Consider the following 18,595-nt stretch of genomic DNA (forward strand, 5'->3'; position numbering starts at 1 on the left):
CTCCAGTGAATATTCTTGGCCCCTTTGTCAAATATCAGGTGGCTGAAATTGCATTTACTCATATTTGGGTCTTCAATTTTGTTCCATTGCTGTGACAAAACACTCTGACCAATACCAACCTGGGGAGGAAATGGTTTATTTAGCACACATATCCCAGGTCACAGTTCATCTGGAAGCCCAAGGTAGAAACTCAGGGCAGGAACCTGGAGGCAGGAGCTAGAGCACAGGCCATGGAGGAACTCTGCTTACTGGCTTGCTCTCCCAGCCCTTGCTCAGCCTGCTTTCTTATGTAACACAGGCCCACCTGCCCAAGGGTGGCACCACCCACAGTGGGCTAGGCCCTCCCATATCACTCAACGATCAAGAAGGTGCCCCATGGACATGGCCGTAGGCCAGTCCAATGAAGGCAATTCCCCAATTGAGGCTCCCTCAACCCAGGTGTGCCAAGTTGACACTAAAGCTATCCAGCACAGTCTGTTAGTCAGCCTTTTCTAGCTTGAACTTTATTTTTAAAGAGAAATGTGTCAGTAGTTCATACTGACATTTGTAATGGAAATTTATGATTACAGGGGTTTTCTTTGATTTTTATATTTGTATCTCTCTTGTGCTAAAGTTCTAAGGTCCTAATGACATTAACAGAATTAATACATTCGCCAGAGCCTACAGTTTGAAATGAGCGACATTAATGTTATTACTAACAGTGTAGCTGCTGCAGAAACTTTCAGATATATTTGCTCTGATTTTGTCAATGGACTATTTCCTAGTACAGATAAAATTAACTGTGCTTTGATCAGTTGAAATTCTGTGTGGCTAAATCACCAGCTCTCTGTGTGGTTAGGTTCATTTGTTTCATTTTGCTTTTACTTTTAGAGTTTTGTTACTTTCATCCTGTTTTGTTTTGATTTGATTTTTATTTTTTGGTGGTGCTTGGGATCTACAACTGAACTACACCCCTTAGCCCTAAAATTATATTTTTAAAAATACTTGATTACTGTTCTAGAATTTAAAACTGTCACAAATTTTGGAGTTTTTATTTTGTGTGTATGTTCTTTTTTGCATGACACTAACGCAGTTTATCAACCCAGGGCCTGGTGCATGCTAGGTAAGCCCTCTGCTACCTTTGCAGCCCTATTTTTCCTTTTTGAAAACATTTTTAGGATTCAAGGTAACTAACAGTGTGGTTTATTTTAGATAAAAATTCTTGGAACAATGTTTAATTGGAGATACATTATTTAATGTTTTCTTATTCTTTTTGTAAAATGGATAAGGAATTTATTATAATTGTATTCCTGTGTTCTAACTGGAAACACATAAATTCCAACACAGCCTAAAAAGCACGACATGATACTGCCGTACCACTACTTCTGATATATGAAATCGATGCGTTTTAAGACTTTTTACCTATAAACAAAGCCTTGCATGAAACTTGTCTTAAACCCTTAACCTCTAAATATGGGTTATTTAGGTCCTCAGATAAAGAGATAGCTGCTCATCTCTTCCCTCCTAATGTTAGAGCAACTGTATGTGTAATATCTAATGTAAGTAAGTTTTGATACTGTTAAAAAGAAATTATTGCCAGGTGTAATAGGCTTACACCTATCAGCCAGCACTCAGAAGGCAGATGCAGGAGAATAGATGAACGTTGGAAGCTAACCTGATCTACCTAGTGAGTTCTAGGCCAGCCAGGGCTACAAAAATGAGACCTTGAATGAAACAAACAGAAAATTTTACCCTGGCTTGAAATCTGAAATTTTCAACCCTAAAACGTCTGTTTGGGGGAATAACAACAGCAAAATATAAAACTGTAGCTACTTGTCTCCTTTTGAGAGGTTATATCCTAAAATGTATGATTTTGTGATTTCTCTTTTCAGAGGCTGATAAAATACCAGTAATGCGTGGACAGTGGTTTATTGATGGGACTTGGCAACCTTTAGAAGAAGAAGAAAGTAATTTAATTGAGCAAGAACATCTCAGTTGTTTTAGGGGTCACCAGATGCAAGAAAATTTTGATATTGAGGTGTCAAAATCCATAGATGGAAAAGATGGTAAGATGACAAGTTAGTACATTTAATTTTATGTAAACTAAGTAATGCTTTAATAAAGTTCAGAGCAGTAAATATTTAATAACAACAACTCAGGAGAATTAGAATTTTTTTTTTTTTTTTTTTTTTTTTTTTCGATTGAATCCAGGCCTCAAGCATTCGAGGCAAGGGATCTACCACTGACCTATACCCCTTAGCTCTAAAATTAGATTTTTAAAAATACTTGATATTACTGTTCTAAAATTTAAAACTGTTAAAAATTTTGGAATTATTTTACTTTGTAAGTTCCTTTTTGCATGCACAGTTTACCATAAATGTATAAATTGTTAGGTTGTGCTCCTTGAATTAGTCATAGAAAATAGAACTTTCAAAAAAAATCGTTGCCCTTATATCTAAAGAGCAATTTTGCTGATATTTTAATATTGATTCTTTTCCTGAATTTTAAGAGTATTGCTTTTGTGTATCTTTTAGCTTCTTATCTTTTTAGCTTCTCCCTGAGGTTAAATATAAGTTTCTAGTTCAAAACTATTTCTTACATTTCCTTATTCAGCATGTAGATATGTTTCAATAGTTAATGTTGTATAATAGCAAAGATTTCCATGTTTTCATTATGTGTCTGAATCTTGAGTAAGCGTCAAAATATGCGGTAAAGTTAAAAATCCTCTATTGTTCCATTTACTGCAGGCAGTGGGATCCACTATTCTGGTGAGTACAAATGTACAGGTAGACTGGAATGTGTAGATACGGGGAGAGTGCTTCATCTATGCTTGCCTTTAGTGGGAGGTTTCATGGCAAGCCCTAAAATTAAAATGAAAATCAAGTAACGTTTTTTTCCTTCCTCCCATTAAAAAAAAAAAAAAAAAATCTGTCTCTAAAGCAGAAAAGTTCAGTATTGATCAGGTAATTCCAGAACATAGCTTGAAAAAAGAATGTAGTTGGGAATAATTATTTTTAAAATAATGACAACACAAGTTTTACATTGTCTGAGGAATTTTTTTCTTGTTTGCAACTTCCTGGCTTTTGTCTCTCTTTTTTTTCTTCCACTTTGTTGTTGTTATTCTGTTTCAGACAAGGACTCACTTAATAGCCCTGACTGGCCTAAATTGACTATGTAGACCAGGCTATCCTGGAACTTGCAGAGATCTACCTGCCTCTGCCTCCTGAGAGCTGGGATTAAAGGTGTGCCTGCCACACCCAGTGTCTGCTTCTACTCTCCTTGTCTGTCATCTCTAAATGGATGGATGGATTCCTGTATTGGTCACAAGCGAGGATAGCTACCTTATCTTTTGTATCTACTTGGGATAAAGCCTGAAGAACTGAGGAAACTTATGATTTCTAAATTGGAAGTTCAATCTATCATTTATTTGATAATTTCCTATTATTTGCAGAGATCAGACTCTAGGAGTTTTAAATACATTATCTTAATTTCCGAATCTATAGATTCAAGTATATTCTTATTTCACTGTCAAATTCAAGCTGAGTGTTTTACCTACAAACTTAGACCAAGCAGTTTAGTATAAAAGCTGTAGCTACAGATGTCTACAGATAATACTTAAGAGAAATAATACTCTGTTCTTGTTACAGCAAAAATAGAAAATTGTAACTGTGATTTGAAATTTAACAGACTAAACTCTTTCATCCCACTACTAGAATAATCTCAGTCCTGCTTCACAATATTTGAATAATAGATCTTTTTTAAAAAATATTTTAAATTGGTTTTTATTTTATGTGTATGAGTGTACTGCCTGCATGTAGGTAGGTGCACCTGTGTCATGCAATGCCCAAAGAGGTCAGAAGAGGGCAACAGATTTCCCTGGAACTGGAGTTATGAATGGTTGTTAGCTGCCATGTGGGTGCTGGGAATTGAACCTGGGTCTTCTGAAAGAGCAGTGAGTGCTCTTGTCCCCTGAGCCATTTCTCCAGCCCTGAATGATAGATCTTTTATCATGAAACAATTTCATTATTATTAAAGAAACCAGAGTGTGGAATTGCTTTTTCTTCATATATTCTCCTTAAGTCTTCTACCTCAGAGAATGGCAGTTCACATTAACAAGCTCAGTTGAGCCACCCAAATTCCTTACTTCTAGTGCCTGAAAAAGTCCAAGAGCATGGAGGAAAAAAAGATGAGAATGTAAAAGAAAAGTGTTGTTCCCCTTTCTCACACTGTTGTTTTCTTCCATATGCTGATTCATCCTATGAAGTTAATCACTTCATAGTGTCATCTCTACAACTCACCTATTTAAAATCCTGTTTGCAATAAAATTAAACTTCCATGTGAACTTTCTACTTCTGCTCTTCCTAAATATGGAATGTACCAGAAACCTCAGTTTTCCTCAAAGTGCCCAAATTTAAATATGTTCGCTATAAGAACATGGTTTATTTGTGTGAGTAGGTTTTTCAGTGTATGTGTGTGAATCTTGTAAATCCCATCTAGTATGACAATGTATGTTATCTTTAAGGATTCACAGAGAGTGTCAATAGTCTAATTAGTAATAACAGTATGCTTATTACTGTTGAAACACTTTCACAGTCACCCTCCCCCCCTTTTATTTTGGAGACAGGGTCTCCCTGTGGCCTGAAATTCACTATGTAAAGCAGACTGGGCCTACCTACAAAGTGCACGCCTTTAGTCCCAGCACTCAAGAGGCAGAGGTAGGCGGATCTCCGTGAGATTGAGGGCAGCCTGGTCTACATAGCAAGTACCAGACCAGCTGGGACTAGAGAGAGACCTGTCTCAAAAAGACAAAAAAAAAAAAAAAAAAAAAAAAAAAAAAAAAAAAAAATATGTGTATGAGTGTTTTGCCTGCATGTATGTAGATGTACCCATGTCATGCAGTGCCCGTGGAGGTCAGAAAAGGGGTGTTGGATCCCCTAGAACTGGAGTTAAGGACAGTTGTTAGATACCATGTGGGTGCTGGGAACCAAACCAAGTCCCCTGGAAGCACAGCTAGTGCCTTAACCATGGAGCATCCTCCAGCTCCTGTCATGCTTTGTTAGTAACAAATATTACAAATACTACAAATTTAGTTCAACATAATAAAAGTTTCAGTCCTTTTGTTACTTGGTATTATGTTAAATATATATTCATTTGTTAAGATAGGACATTTAACTTTGAACAACTTGGGAATCCGCTAGTACATTTGAAAATTATAGCTGGTCTTAAAGAAACAACATTTACCATTCCAAAAGCCACCATTTAGAGGAAAAGATCTCAAACTTAATTTATTTACCAGGGCTGGAGAGATGGCTCAGTGATTAAGAGGACTGGCTGCTTTTTGAGAGGACCCACATGGGTTCTCAGCACCCACATGGTGGCTAACCATCCAAAATTCCAGTTCCAGGGGATCAGATGCCCTCTTCTGGCCTCCCCAGGCATTGCACACATGTGGAGTACTTACATATATACAGTCAAATATCATACACTTTTTTTTTTTTTTTTTACCTTTTGGGCATGGTGGTACATGCCTTTAATCCCAGCATGTGGGAGGCGGAGGCAGGCAGGTCAATATGAGATAGAGGCCAGCTGGGGCTACATAGGGAGACCCTGTTTCAAAACAAACTCTCTCTATATATATATTTAATAATTTTCTTAACCAAAAAAAAAAGATACATTCTTCTGATTTTTTTTCTAAGCTTCTGGAATTTTCTATTTTGTGAGGTGGAAAATACCATTTTCAACCTGATATTTTCATGTGTAGATGATAAAGCCTGAAAACTGTACTGGGTACTTTTGTGAAAGAGGAGCTTTCAGCATACCTTAGTGATGCAAAAGCCAACAGAATGGTTGCAGGATACATGGTAAATGCAAGATGGCATGATAGAGAATAAATGTTAAACATTCTGGAAAGATGTTTGGAATAAAGAGAGGCAGGGGTTACAGTGCAGTAGTTAGTAACAGAACTTGCTGTAAAATCTCATTTAATAAATACACTTAAAAATACTGTAATCTGTATTTTTAGGGAACTCCAAAGAAACTAAACATTTCTTGCTTTCAGGGACATTAAAATAAAATGATGCTGCTCATTTTTTCTAGCCATGTCTTGTTTAGTATAGCTGTTGCCACAGATGTATTAGATTTAAGGTGTTTCCCCCTTTTGATGGTTCATTCTTAATCTCAACATGAGTACTGAATTAAAGAGATTGAAGTTCGGTATAACTTTTTCTAACATCCAAATAAAGATAACCCACATAAAAGGTCATCTTTTTATGTGATTAAGATAGTTTAAATATAGTTCCCTGAGAGCTAAAATGAAAATGCTTTCCCACCCCACTCAGAGGCTAGGAAAAATTTTATCTAACAGCTTGACAGATCAGAGTCTGTCCATTCACTTGAGATGAGTCATATAAATAAAATTGTGTCTTTAAGTAATTATACAAACACTTAAAACTAGCGCTAGAATGTTGTTTAATCATTTACAGTTTATCCAAACACATATCATAGTTTTTAAAAGCTCAACTAAGCCAGGCGTGGTGGCACCTGCCTTTAATCCCAGCACTCTGGAGGCTGTGAATTCAAGGCCAGCTGGGGCTGCAAGGAGACCCTGTCTCAAACGTCCAAAAAATTTAAGGCTAGGGTTAGGGTTAAGGTTAGGGTTGGGGTTCTGTTACATGTAGTGTTAGTCTTAGGTTTAGGGTTAAGGTTAGGGTTGGGGTACTGTTACATGTGGTGTTAGTCTTCGGTTTAGGGCTAGCTTTAAAGTTATGATTTGGTTGGGCTGTGGCTAATATTAGGGTTAAGTTTAGGATTATGGTTAGAGATAGGGTTAGGGTAGGGTTACATGTAGCATTAGGCTCAGATTTAGAGTTAGGTTTAGGGTAGTCCTAGGGTTATGTTTAGAGTTAGGGTTCGGGTTAGGGTTAGCATTAGGGTTACAATTATGGCTAGGGTACATTCTAGGCTAAGGTTATGTTTAGAGTTAGGGTAAGATTGGAGTTTACAATTATGGTTAGAATTGGGGTTAGGATTAGTTTTATGGTTAGAATTAGGGTTCAGGTTACAATTAGCAATACCCCAACCCTAACCCTAGCCTTAAATGAAATCTTAACCCTGGCTCTAACCCTAACCCTAATCATAATCTAACACTAACCTAGACCTAATGCTAAACCTAAACCTAACACTTAACACTAACCTAAAACTTAGCCCTAAACTTAGCCCTAATACTAACCATAATCATAACCTTAAAACTATATTTCTAACCCTAGCTCTAATATTAACCTTTGACCTAATTCTAATCCTAAACCTAGACCTAGCCATAAACCAAAGCCTAATCCTATCTGTAAACTAACAATAATCCTAACCCTTAACCTAACCCTAAACATAACTGTAGCCCTAAACCTATCCTAGCCTTAACCATAACCCTTACCTTTAGCCTAACCCTAAACATAACCCAGGGACTACATTAATTCTAACCCTAAACCTGAGCCTAATGCTACAAGCACCCCTATGCCTAACCCTACCTCTAACCTTGACCCTAATAATATCCCTAACCTTAGCCCTAGCCCTAAACTAACCCTAAACCTAATCCTAACCCTAAACCTGCCCCTAGATGCAACCTTAAGTCTAGCCCCAACTCTATTCTTAAACCTAAACCTGAACCAATTCTAAATCTACCCCTGATAATAATCTGAACACTTTACCTCTCCCTAACCCTAAACACAACCATAGCCCTAATCCTAACCCTAATCATAACCCTAAAACTAACCCTAGACCTAACTCTAACACTAACCCTAACCCTAGCCCTATCCATAAACCTAACCCCAACCCTAGCTTTAACCCAAGTCCTAATCCTAACCCTAACCATAATCCTGGCTCTAACACTAATGCTAATCCTAACTCTACAGGTAACCCTAAACCTAACCCTAACACTGACCGTATCCTAGCACTAAACCTAACCCTAACTCTAGCCCTGACCTTAACCCTAATCCTAACCCGAGCCCTAACCTTCGCCTAAAACTAACCCTAACTCTAAACCTAATCCTAAACACTAATGTAAACCTGACACTAGCTGTAATACTAATTCTAACCCTAACTCTAATCTTAATTCTAAATATAAATCCTGATCCAAACCTAACCCTAACCCTAATCCCAGCCCTCAACTGAAAACTAACCCTAACTGTAACTATAGACCTAACCCTAACCCTAACACTAACCCTAGCCCTATACCTAACTCAAACACTAGCCTTAAACCTAAGACTATCCCTAAAAAAAAAGTCCAAAAAATAAATAAAAGCACTATTGTGCTTAACTCTTGGCAGAAAATGTACAACCTCACAGAAAAAAACATAGGACAAACTCATTAAGACTTGTTCTACAAAGTAACAAAAAACACTTGCCCATTTTGTTCAGACTTGCTTTTTAAAAGATCGCCAGACATGCACCACTGTATTTGGTGGTGCATACCTTTAGCTCCACCATTCCGGAGGCAGAGGTAGGTGGATCTCTGTGAGTTCCGGGTCTACATACTAAGAACTTGTCTCAGAAAAAAATAAATAAATCAAGATAATGAAGAAAACATTGAAAAATTTGTCATAGGTAGGAGGAGACTAAGGCAATGTGACAACAGAATGTAATATGGTATCCTGGACTGGATCCTAGAACAGAAGACGTTAGTAGAAAAGTGGTGAACTCTGAGTGAAGTCTGTGCATCAGCTGATAGCATTATACCCAATGTTAATTCTTAATGTGATGATCATCCTATAATTATACAACATGCTAAAATAATGGGAAGTTGAGTGACAGGTATATAGTAACTCCCTGTACTATTTTTGCTACCTTTCTGTAAAGTCCACAATTATTCCAAAATGAAAGGGGGTGTTGGTTTGGTTTTTTGTTGTGGGGTTTGTTTTTGTTTTGTTTTGTTTTGTTTTGTGCTGGGATTAAAGGCATGAGCCACCATACCTGACCTTTGGTTTGTTTTTTAATGACAGTAGAGAAGTTAAAATGAAATACTAAAATTCTAGCTAATATAAAACAAACCAGGAAAGTAGGAACAGAGAAAGAAAAAACAGATGGGACACAAAGAAAAATAGTGACCTGAGTTCACACCAACAGTAACCGTGATAAATGCACATCAGCTAACACTGATAAAAAGTCGGGTCAGTCATAGGTTTGGGAAGAGCAGCACCTACCTACAGTTTGCATTCAAGTTACACTAAGCACTTGCCTAGCATGGGGAAGATCCTGGATTTTATCCCTAGCACCACCAAAAAATAGTCACACTAAAGTCATAGACTAAAAAAAAAAAGTATTGGGGTTTTTGCCATCAAGCTTATTTGAGGTATTGTGATGGCACATATATTATTGACTCTAAGGATTTACGACATTTAGCAATTTGATGGGGAAAGTATATATTCCTATCACTTGTGAATGAGAATATTCCATACTATGAAAAGAGCATCTCAGGACTGGAGAGATGGTTCAGTGATTAAGAGCACTGACTGCTCTTTAAGGACCTGGGTTCAATTCCCAGCACCTACATGGCATCTAACAACCATCCATAACTCCAGTTCAGAGAATCCAGTGCCCTCTTCTGACCTCCGTGGGCATCACATGACATGGGTGCATTTACATACATGCAGGCACTCATACACATAAAAATAAATTTTTTGAAAAAGAGAAGAGCATTTAAAAAGTTTAAAAGATGGAGGCAAGGCCTTCTTCCTTTGGTAACTGAGGGTTCCCAACTTCTAGTTTGAGGCTGTGATTTAATTTTTATAAATTGTTCGACTTAATTTACCTGCGGTCCAAGATGGGGGTTTTATTATTGTAGTTAGCATGTCTGAGATATACAAGACTGTTTTCTCAGAGACCTCAAAATTTCCAGGTCAGTGCCAGGCATCATAGTACATTCCTGTATTCTCAGCACTTGGAAAGATGTCTGAAGAAGGGGAGATCATTTGAGGCAGCCTAGGCAAGGCCCTGTCTCAAAAAAGAATAAATCAGTAATAATTACCCAGGTTGCCAGCTTTCATAAAGGGAAAAGTTGTTGTTTTTCTGCTCTAGGAATTATTATGCTGTCAGCTAAATTTTTAGGTAAAACTTGTTGCATTCAGAATTACATGATGGTGAAAATTTCTTTAAGAGATTAATTGGTAAGGAAATTATTGTAAATATTTTAGTGTTTTAAATCTTTTTCATTACTGTATAAGACTTTAATATTTAAAAAGAACATTTTAATTGTTCTCAGTTGATAAACTAGTAGTTTCAGTTTTGTTATGAGTTTATACATACTCCTGCCAGTCATACATAGGAACTACTCACTCTGTTTTTAACAAAACACAAAGGAAATGGTACTTTCTAGCACTTGAATTTCCTTTTAACAGTGATCCATGTTTGAAGTGATAGTAAATGCTTGTTTTCTTCTGCTATAAGGTGATAATACCTATACTTCTATGAACTGGGTGAAAAGAGTTATGCTCTCTAGCAAAGAAATTTCAAGTGAAAATAAATTTGAGCTGGGGATGGTGGCACACGCCTTTAATCCCAGCACTTGGGAGGCAGGTGGTTCTCTGTGAGTTTGGGAAGCCAGTCTGGTCTACACAGCAAGTTCCAGGCCAGCTGGGGCTACAGAAAAAGACGAAAGAAAGAAAGAAAGAAAGAAAGAAAGAAAGAAAGAAAGAAGAGAGAGGGAGAGAGAGAGAGAGAAAATAAATTTGAAAAGTAAAGAAGCATGTCTATTTAATTTTGCAAAAATGTTTTAAATAGTGCAGTTTTCTGTTTGAGGGTAAAAAGCTGTTCTCTTTTTCTGTGATTATTGGGGTTTGTTTATTAAGTTATTCTGTTGTTTAGAAAGTCAATGATTCATTTTTGTATCTTGACCAGCTTTCTGAAAATATTCACGTAATTTTATAATGTCAAATGATTCCCATTAGTTCTCTTTTGTAAATACAGAATTTGTCCCAAAATAGTTTTACTGCTAGATGCACAAAATCTAGGGTTTTTTTTCCTTGTTTAGTAAATTATTAAGTTTATGTCCATCTGATGCCTTTTGATATGTTAGTGACATTTTCCTAGTGAACTTTTGGTTTAGGCTGTTTCCTGGTCTGAGTGTATACCTTTGCTCCCAAATAACTGACCAGAAGGCACATGAAGGAAGAAATGCTATGGGGAGAGAGCTGCTTCACCTGTCGTTTTCTACCTCTGTGGCCTAGAAAGCTTTTAGTCCTGCTCTAACCCAGCTTTTAGCAGTAGTTTGTAGTTCTTACATCCATCTAAGTACGTGTAGGTGTAGGTATACTTGTTAATGCCTTGTAAAGATTTAATAAATGGCTTTATTGCACAAATCTTTGCATATACTTCAGTTGTGTATACAACATAAATATTTTCATATTTGAGCAGTATTTAACCTTTGTCATAGTCATGTAGAAGGGAGTGAGGGTGAAAATTAAATATATTAGAACCTAATTTTTAACTAAATCATAAAAATTTAGTAATTTGTTAACTAAAGTAGTAAACTGGTTTATATGATTCAGTTTCAAGTGGATATCAATAATTACCTAAATATATGATAATATAACTAACAAAATTTGACAAGAAACATATTGACTTTAAGGTTAATCTACTGATTTGCCAAATACCAAGTCTAAGCCTGGCTTTTCTTTGTTGTCTGTTTTATGCCTACAAGATAGCACAGCGTATGTCTTTTGATATTCTTTTCATTATGTTATCAATCTTTCTCAAAGGGATAGTTAAAAGCAGAGCTTCCAATTTGATTTTTCTTTTAAATTTTTCATTTGTAAAAGTCCTTTTTAGCCAGGCATGGTGGTACACACCCTTAGTCCCAGCACTCAGGAGGCAGAGGCAGACTGATTGCTGTGAGTTTGAGGCCAGCCTGGTCTACATAGTGAGTTCCAAGCCAACCAGGGCTACATAGCGAGACCCTGTCTTAAAAGAAAAAGGTCTTGGCCAGAAGTGGTGGTGCATGCCTTTAATCCCAGCACTTGGGAGGCAGAGGCAGGCGGTTCTATGTGAGTTCAAGGCCAGCCTGGTCTGCATAGCGAGTTCCAGGCCAGCTGGACCTGTCTCAAAAAGACCAAAAAAGAAGAAAAATGTCTTTTTAACAACTTGAGCAGAGTTGAATAATGCCTTGCTTCTGAGGGCAGTTTCAAGCAGTCCTACTTCAGTAATGGAAAGCATTCGATGGAACATATACTGTGTTATCTCAGGCAAGCTGAATTAAGCTTTTAAATGTTATTTTCTGATTCTCAAATTGTGTATTACCTGTTGGGTACGTCATCACAAATTTGGTGAACATAAATAACCTTAGTATTGTAAAATAAATCTTAGCATTCCAAATGCCATGCATTTTTCCTAGCTATGTGAAGCTACTAAGTGATAGTCCCATAATTGTCTACAACTGCTAAATTTAAATATCATTCGCCTTTGTTTCTTTCAATAAATGTAAAGCATGTATTTGACAGACATTAAACTAATGTTTTGCTTTACTGATTTTAAAACTAGAATTACATAAATAAAGTATTTAGAATAATGTTTGTCAAATACAACTTTAAGTTAATACTAAAAGGAAAAGGCAAAATGGAAAAACTCATTTCAATTTACTTTGAAGCTCAGTGTTTTTGCTTTCTTAGTTGTCTACCACCTCCCTCCCTTCTCCCTCCCTTCTCTGTTCAAATGGAGAGGATATAAGGAGAGTACAGATGCGGCAGGTCTTAAACGAAAGCGTTCCCAAGGTACAGTAACTGTAGTTCTATTTCTCTGTAGTTAATGCCCAGCTTTAGTTCAGTTGTGCTTAAAGCATAGACATTACTAGCTTTTTATTAAAATGTGTCTGTTGTGCATTTCGCTTAGTATTACATTATTATATGTATAAACACTTGTAAATGGAGTGTATTCCATTATTGTTTGCCAATATTAAGCTGTTTTACTTTAAGACATAGATGATTTAAGGAGGAAAAAACTTTGCTATATTTATGCTTTTCTCTAAATATTTTGATTGTATAGTTGAAATCTAAATGTTTGTGACTCAGAACTATTTTAACAAAAATACAGTGTATAAATAGTCATTAAACAAACCTTGTACATTGTCTTCTTTGGAACTGAAGATATTAATGTGTGTTGTAGTAACAGAATCTTAGTCTTGTGTTCTTAGTAATATGTCCTGGCAGGTAAGCAAAATATAGATTGTTTTTTCATTAAAAATTTTTTATTGTTATTTGTAATGTCAGAGGCATATCTTCTTATTGTATACCAGTATTTGAGTAGGGAGCGCATGGCTTAGCATGCCTTATGATCTCCATCAGGGCTTTGTTCTTTTATTCAGAGCTGTATCTTCAGCTTGAGGTTATTTTCAACTCATCTTTAAATAGAAGATGCACTCTGCCACTTACTGGCTTTGGGGAAAGTCAGTTAATTTCTTTGAAGCTCAAATTTTTATTAATAAAATGGGGATATAAATTTTGCCATAACAGGATTTTAAAAAAGATAAATCAGGCACAGTGATGGGAAATACCAGTGTTTAGAAGATTAAAATATAAAATTTTCTTACATTCCAAAGATACAGAGGAAAAGTTTAAGAATTTCAAATTATAAGAAATATCAAAATCTGGGGGCTGGAGAGATGGCTCAGTGGTTAAGAGCACTGACTGCTCTTACAGAGGACCCAGGTTCAATTCCCAGCACCCACATGGCAGCTACAAACCGTCCTTAACTCCAATTCCAGGAGAATCCAAAGCCCTCTTCTGACCTCCGAGGCATTGCACATACATTCAGGCAATATACTCATACACATAAAATAAAAATAATAAATAAAATATTAAATATCAAAATCTGAATTCATAGACATATTGGGTCAATTTTCAATTCATTGCTTTCACAAATTCATTGTAGGTATCCTGTACTCAGAACATTGCATTTAGTGCTGAAGACACAGAACTGACCAAGTCACAGTGCCTGCCTCACGCAGCTTATGAATCAAATTTACTTTTGATTTTTTTTTTTTTTTTTTGAGACAGGGTCTCCCTGTAGCCCCAGCTGGCCTGGAACTCACTATGTAGATCAGGCTGGCCTTGAACTCACAGAGATCCTCCTGCCTCTCCCTCCCGAGTTCTGGGATTAAAGGCAATGCACCACCGCCACCGTGCCCACCTTCCTTTTGAATTTTTTAAGACCCCATGTACCAGCATAACCTCAGTTACAGAAATGCAATAACCACATTGGCATGAACACTATGATAAAACATTAATTCTTCCTTAAACTTTCAACTTCATATTCTGCTATGATAAGCAATGTCAATGATGACTTTAATATCCATTCCCAAAATGTCTTATATGCTAATATATTATTTTCTTCCTTTTGTTTTGCACTGAGTAGAATTTCCACATTATCTTCTGGTATTTTAGTAAAAACAACGGAAGGAATGAAACTTAAGTTTCTATGTCAAAGCTATTGAAAACTTTTAAATACGTTTATATCCCTTAGACTAACGGAAGATGAGTCACCACCTGGGAATACTGGGAATACAACTCTTTAGCAAATCCAAAGCTATATTAACTACATATTAGAGGTTAAAATTACATGTCTAACACAGGTTACTCTGTTGTTTTAACAAGTTACTATTCCATGTAGCATTGCCCATCATTTATAAAGCTGTCCATTACTCGTGTGACGTAAATGATTTTAATAGTTTTTCTCTACTACACTCCAGTACATGGTATCTGAGTTAGACAATAGTGATTCAGAAATCTTAATGTTAGAACTTTTTACAGTCTCTCTGGAAAAACTTTAAATTTTTATTTTTTACAACAGCTATTCATAGTTTCAAACTGAGTCGAAACCATGTGGATTGGCACAGCGTGGATGAAGTGTATCTTTACAGTGATGCAACAACATCTAAAATTGCAAGAACCGTTACCCAGAAGCTGGGATTTTCTAAAGGTAGTTGTTAAATACTCATGTGGTTTGTCAAAATGTTGGGAATCCAAAATAGATAATTTATACTCCATTTTTAATGTACTTTAAGAAGTTACTAAATTTAGTGTTGGGAACCCTGTTAAATGAAATTTTATTAAGGCAGTTGAGAGTTGATACATATGCTTCATCAGTAAATAATTACATGTTTATTAATAAATACCTTTTGTATGTATGAAAGCAGTTAAACCTGAGGCAGTGAAAGTAGAACATGTCAGTTGATATATATTGTACAGGAAGAGGAAGCTTGAAATTTTTCTATTATTTTCAGTGACATTAAGGTTCATCTGTGATTTGAAATGTTAGGGCAGAAGCCAGGTTGGTATGGGTTACAGTTCCAGTAGAGCAAGAGAAAAAGAAAGTCTAAAAGACAACTCTTCTTAAAATTTTACTGAAAGAATTGTTTCTTGGCCTTTTGGCTAAGACCAAGTGTTCTAGTTTGTTTCTCCGTTGCTGTAACAAAATACCCTGACTAATACTAACTTGGGGAGGAAAGGCTTTATTCAGCTTACATCTCCCATGTCACAGTTCATCAGGGAGCCCAAGGGAGGAACTCTGGGCAGGAACTTGGAGGCAGGAACTGGAGCACAGGCCATGGAAGAACGCTGTTTACTGGCTTGCTTCCCTGGCCCCTGCTCAGCCTCCTTTCTTATACAACACAGGCCCACCTGCCCAGGGGTCGCACCATCCACAATGGGCTGGGCCCTCCCACATCACTCAGTAATCTAGAAGATGCCCCACAGACATAGCCACAGGCCAGTGCAATGGAGGCAATTCCCCAGTTGAGGCTCCCTCAACCCACGTGTGTCAAGTTGACACTAAAGCTATCCAGCACACCAAGTAAACTAGCTTTACTAAAAGAAAATAGAGAGGTTGGGAAGATGGCTCAGTGGATAAAAGTTCTTGCTGTAGTGCAAACATGAGGACCTGAGTTCAAATCCTCAGAACCTATGTAAAAGCTGGATGCATAGCATGCATCTCTAATCCTGACACTACTACAGGGATGTGGGAGGTGAAGCTAGGAGAAGCCCTGCAAGCTGGTGAGCAAGTTACCTGGCATGTGCAGTGGTGCATAGGAGACCTTGCCTCCAGCAAGGTGGAAGGTAAGGACTGACACTAAAGTTGTCCTCTGACCCCTGTACATGACGCCTAGTGTGCACATACCCACACACATACACACACACACACATGAGGTACATGCATGTGCACAAAAAGCTAATCTTTTTAATAAGAGAGTGGGAAAAAGTAGTTTTTAGGGAGGAAGCACGCAACAAATTTTAAAAATCATTTTAAATCTGATAAAATATTAATATGCCATTTTAATTTCTTTGATATAAATGGAGATCATTTTACATGCCTAGAATTGGTTATATTCATTTTGTGCATTACTGTTTTACATTTTTATCATGTTAAATGTTTTTTGTTTTGTTTTTTACTTTTTAATTAGTAAGTTCCCTTTGTATACATATATAATTGACATTGTATGTCAGGTTTAGCTTGTTTTTTTCCAGTTTGCCTGTCATCTTTTACCTTTTCTTACTGGTATTTTTTAATATAGAAGTTTTTAACTTTTTTATTTTACTTTTTTTTGAGACAGGGTCTCACTGTAGTCCCAGCTGGCCTGGAACTTGCTATGTAGACCAGGCTCGCCTTGAACTCACAGAGATCCCCTGGCCTCTGCCTCCCAAGTGCTGGGATTAAAGGTGTGTGCCACCACAATTGATTATCCTTTCTTTTTCCTAATGGTTTCAGATTTTGTGCCATGTCTAGTTTATCTTATGCCAGTCAATCAATATATACTTTACAAATATTCTTTCCTCTTCTTTATACCCCTTTATACCCCTTTCTTTCATTCTTATTATTACTATTCTTCTTTAAGCATATTGTACAAACATTATTTCCCAAGCAGTAAACTTAGGATCATAATTTTCTACAGCCTCAAGTAGTGGGACCAGACTTCACAGAGGCTATGTAGAAGAAGCCACGCTAGAAGACAAGCCATCACAGACTTCTCATATTGTGTTTGTTGTACATGGCATTGGACAGAAGATGGACCAAGGAAGAATTATCAAAAATACAGCCATGTGAGTACTTTGAATATGTTCTGCACCTGATCTGGAGCATGAGTCAGATCAGCAGAGCTTATACATTTCATGTTTCTCCAGTGGTAACTGTCCTGTCAGTGAAGTTCTGGACCAAATTTTGAGAGTAGTTATATCAGCCAGGCATGGTAGCGCACACCTTTAATCCCAGCACTTGGGAGGCAAAGGCAGGCAGATTTCTGAGTTCAAGGCCAGTCTGGTCTACACAGCAAGTTCCAGGCCAGCTAGGGCTATAGGGAGACCCTGTCTCAAAAAGACCAAAAACAAAGTGGTTCTATCTAGAGATAATGTTTGACTTCTTCCATTGCATGAGGAGAAGGAACAATAAAAAAGCCTTTTTAGGGGCTGGAGAGATGGCTCAGCAGTTAAGAGCACTGACTGCTCTTACAGAAGACCCGGATTTGATTCCCAGCACCCACATGGCATACATAACTCCAGTTCCAGGGGAATCCATCACCTTCTGACCTCCCATATGGCATTGCACTCACATACATGAAGGCAATACACTCATACACATAAAAATAAAAATATATTTTTTTTAATTTAGGAAATGGTTATGCTGAAAACTTGGTATTTTTACATGAATAGAGCACAATTGCACTGAAAAGCCAGGAATAACCAGTTAGCTGAGGAGGTGTTCATTAAAAGTAGAGAGACCACTAAACTGACATTCAGAAAATCATAAATCAGGTTGGACAGATGGCTCAGCAGTTAAGAGCACTGGATGCTCTTACAGAGGACCCAGGTTTGGTTCTCAGCACCCACATGGCAGCTAACAAGGGACTACAAGGAGACCCTGTCTCAAAAAGACAAAACAAAACAAAGATTACTTAAACTGACAGTTTGCAGTTTAATCTGCCCATTAAGTGCTACAGAAGAAACAACTCTAGAGGTGCACAGAAATCTGCAGTGCTTAACTAATGCACCAGACAGGCTATTCCCTCATTCATTGGTGTATATACTCAGCTGTATTCTAAAACCTCTTTAAAAAGTTATTGGGATATGGGGGCTGGTATGTTTCAAAAATTGTTAAGAACTGTATTAAAAGGGAATGTTAAAGGTTCTGCCATAAATTTGGCTCTCTACTAGTAGCCACTATAAAAAAAAAATCTGGTCGGGTACAGATTTATCAGAGGATGAGAAAAAACCAGTTGCTCTTGAAAGTGCAGTTTTTCAGATTCTGAGACTTCGACTAAAATTTAATTTTATTGATAAAGCAAGTGGTGTATGATGCTGAGATGTGTCATCAGTAGCTACATCTGCTTGTGTTGACTTTGCTTCACTTTTTTTTTTAATTATTTAATAACCACATGATTAGAAGCATTTCATTACAGCATTAACATATTCAATAACAATTTCCAGAGCAAGAGTATATCTCTTTCACAAGAGGCTGCAAGTTTCTAGGTTCACAGATAAATTAATACAGCCAATATTGAACTCCTGTATAAGCCCTGTAAGACATAAAATTGAATGAGTTTTTAACCTTTAAAAAAGATCTCCATTTCATTTTAGAATATTTTGTCCCT

At 36.9% G+C, this 18,595-nt stretch overlaps 1 protein-coding gene across 7 annotated transcripts in view; it reads left to right on the top strand.

The window, feature by feature from the left end:
• The window catches only part of Ddhd1 (DDHD domain containing 1), a 93,373-nt gene that overhangs the window by 30,574 nt on the left and 44,204 nt on the right, over positions 1–18,595 (top strand). For 2 of the 7 annotated variants that reach the window (XM_008839553.3, XM_008839554.3), the window contains exons 2-6: positions 1,872–2,045; positions 2,727–2,747; positions 12,630–12,731; positions 14,806–14,934; positions 16,904–17,051. In XM_008839553.3, the coding sequence (XP_008837775.1) occupies positions 1,872–2,045; positions 2,727–2,747; positions 12,630–12,731; positions 14,806–14,934; positions 16,904–17,051 (574 nt within the window). The remainder of the gene's footprint in view (positions 1–1,871; positions 2,046–2,726; positions 2,748–12,629; positions 12,732–14,805; positions 14,935–16,903; positions 17,052–18,595) is intronic. The other 5 variants (XM_008839556.3, XM_008839559.3, XM_008839557.3 and 2 more) reach the window with 3 other exon arrangements.

This window comes from Nannospalax galili, unplaced genomic scaffold (assembly GCF_000622305.1).
Source record: "Nannospalax galili isolate Female #2095 unplaced genomic scaffold, S.galili_v1.0 scaffold336, whole genome shotgun sequence".
Taxonomy (NCBI): Eukaryota; Metazoa; Chordata; class Mammalia; order Rodentia; family Spalacidae; genus Nannospalax; species Nannospalax galili.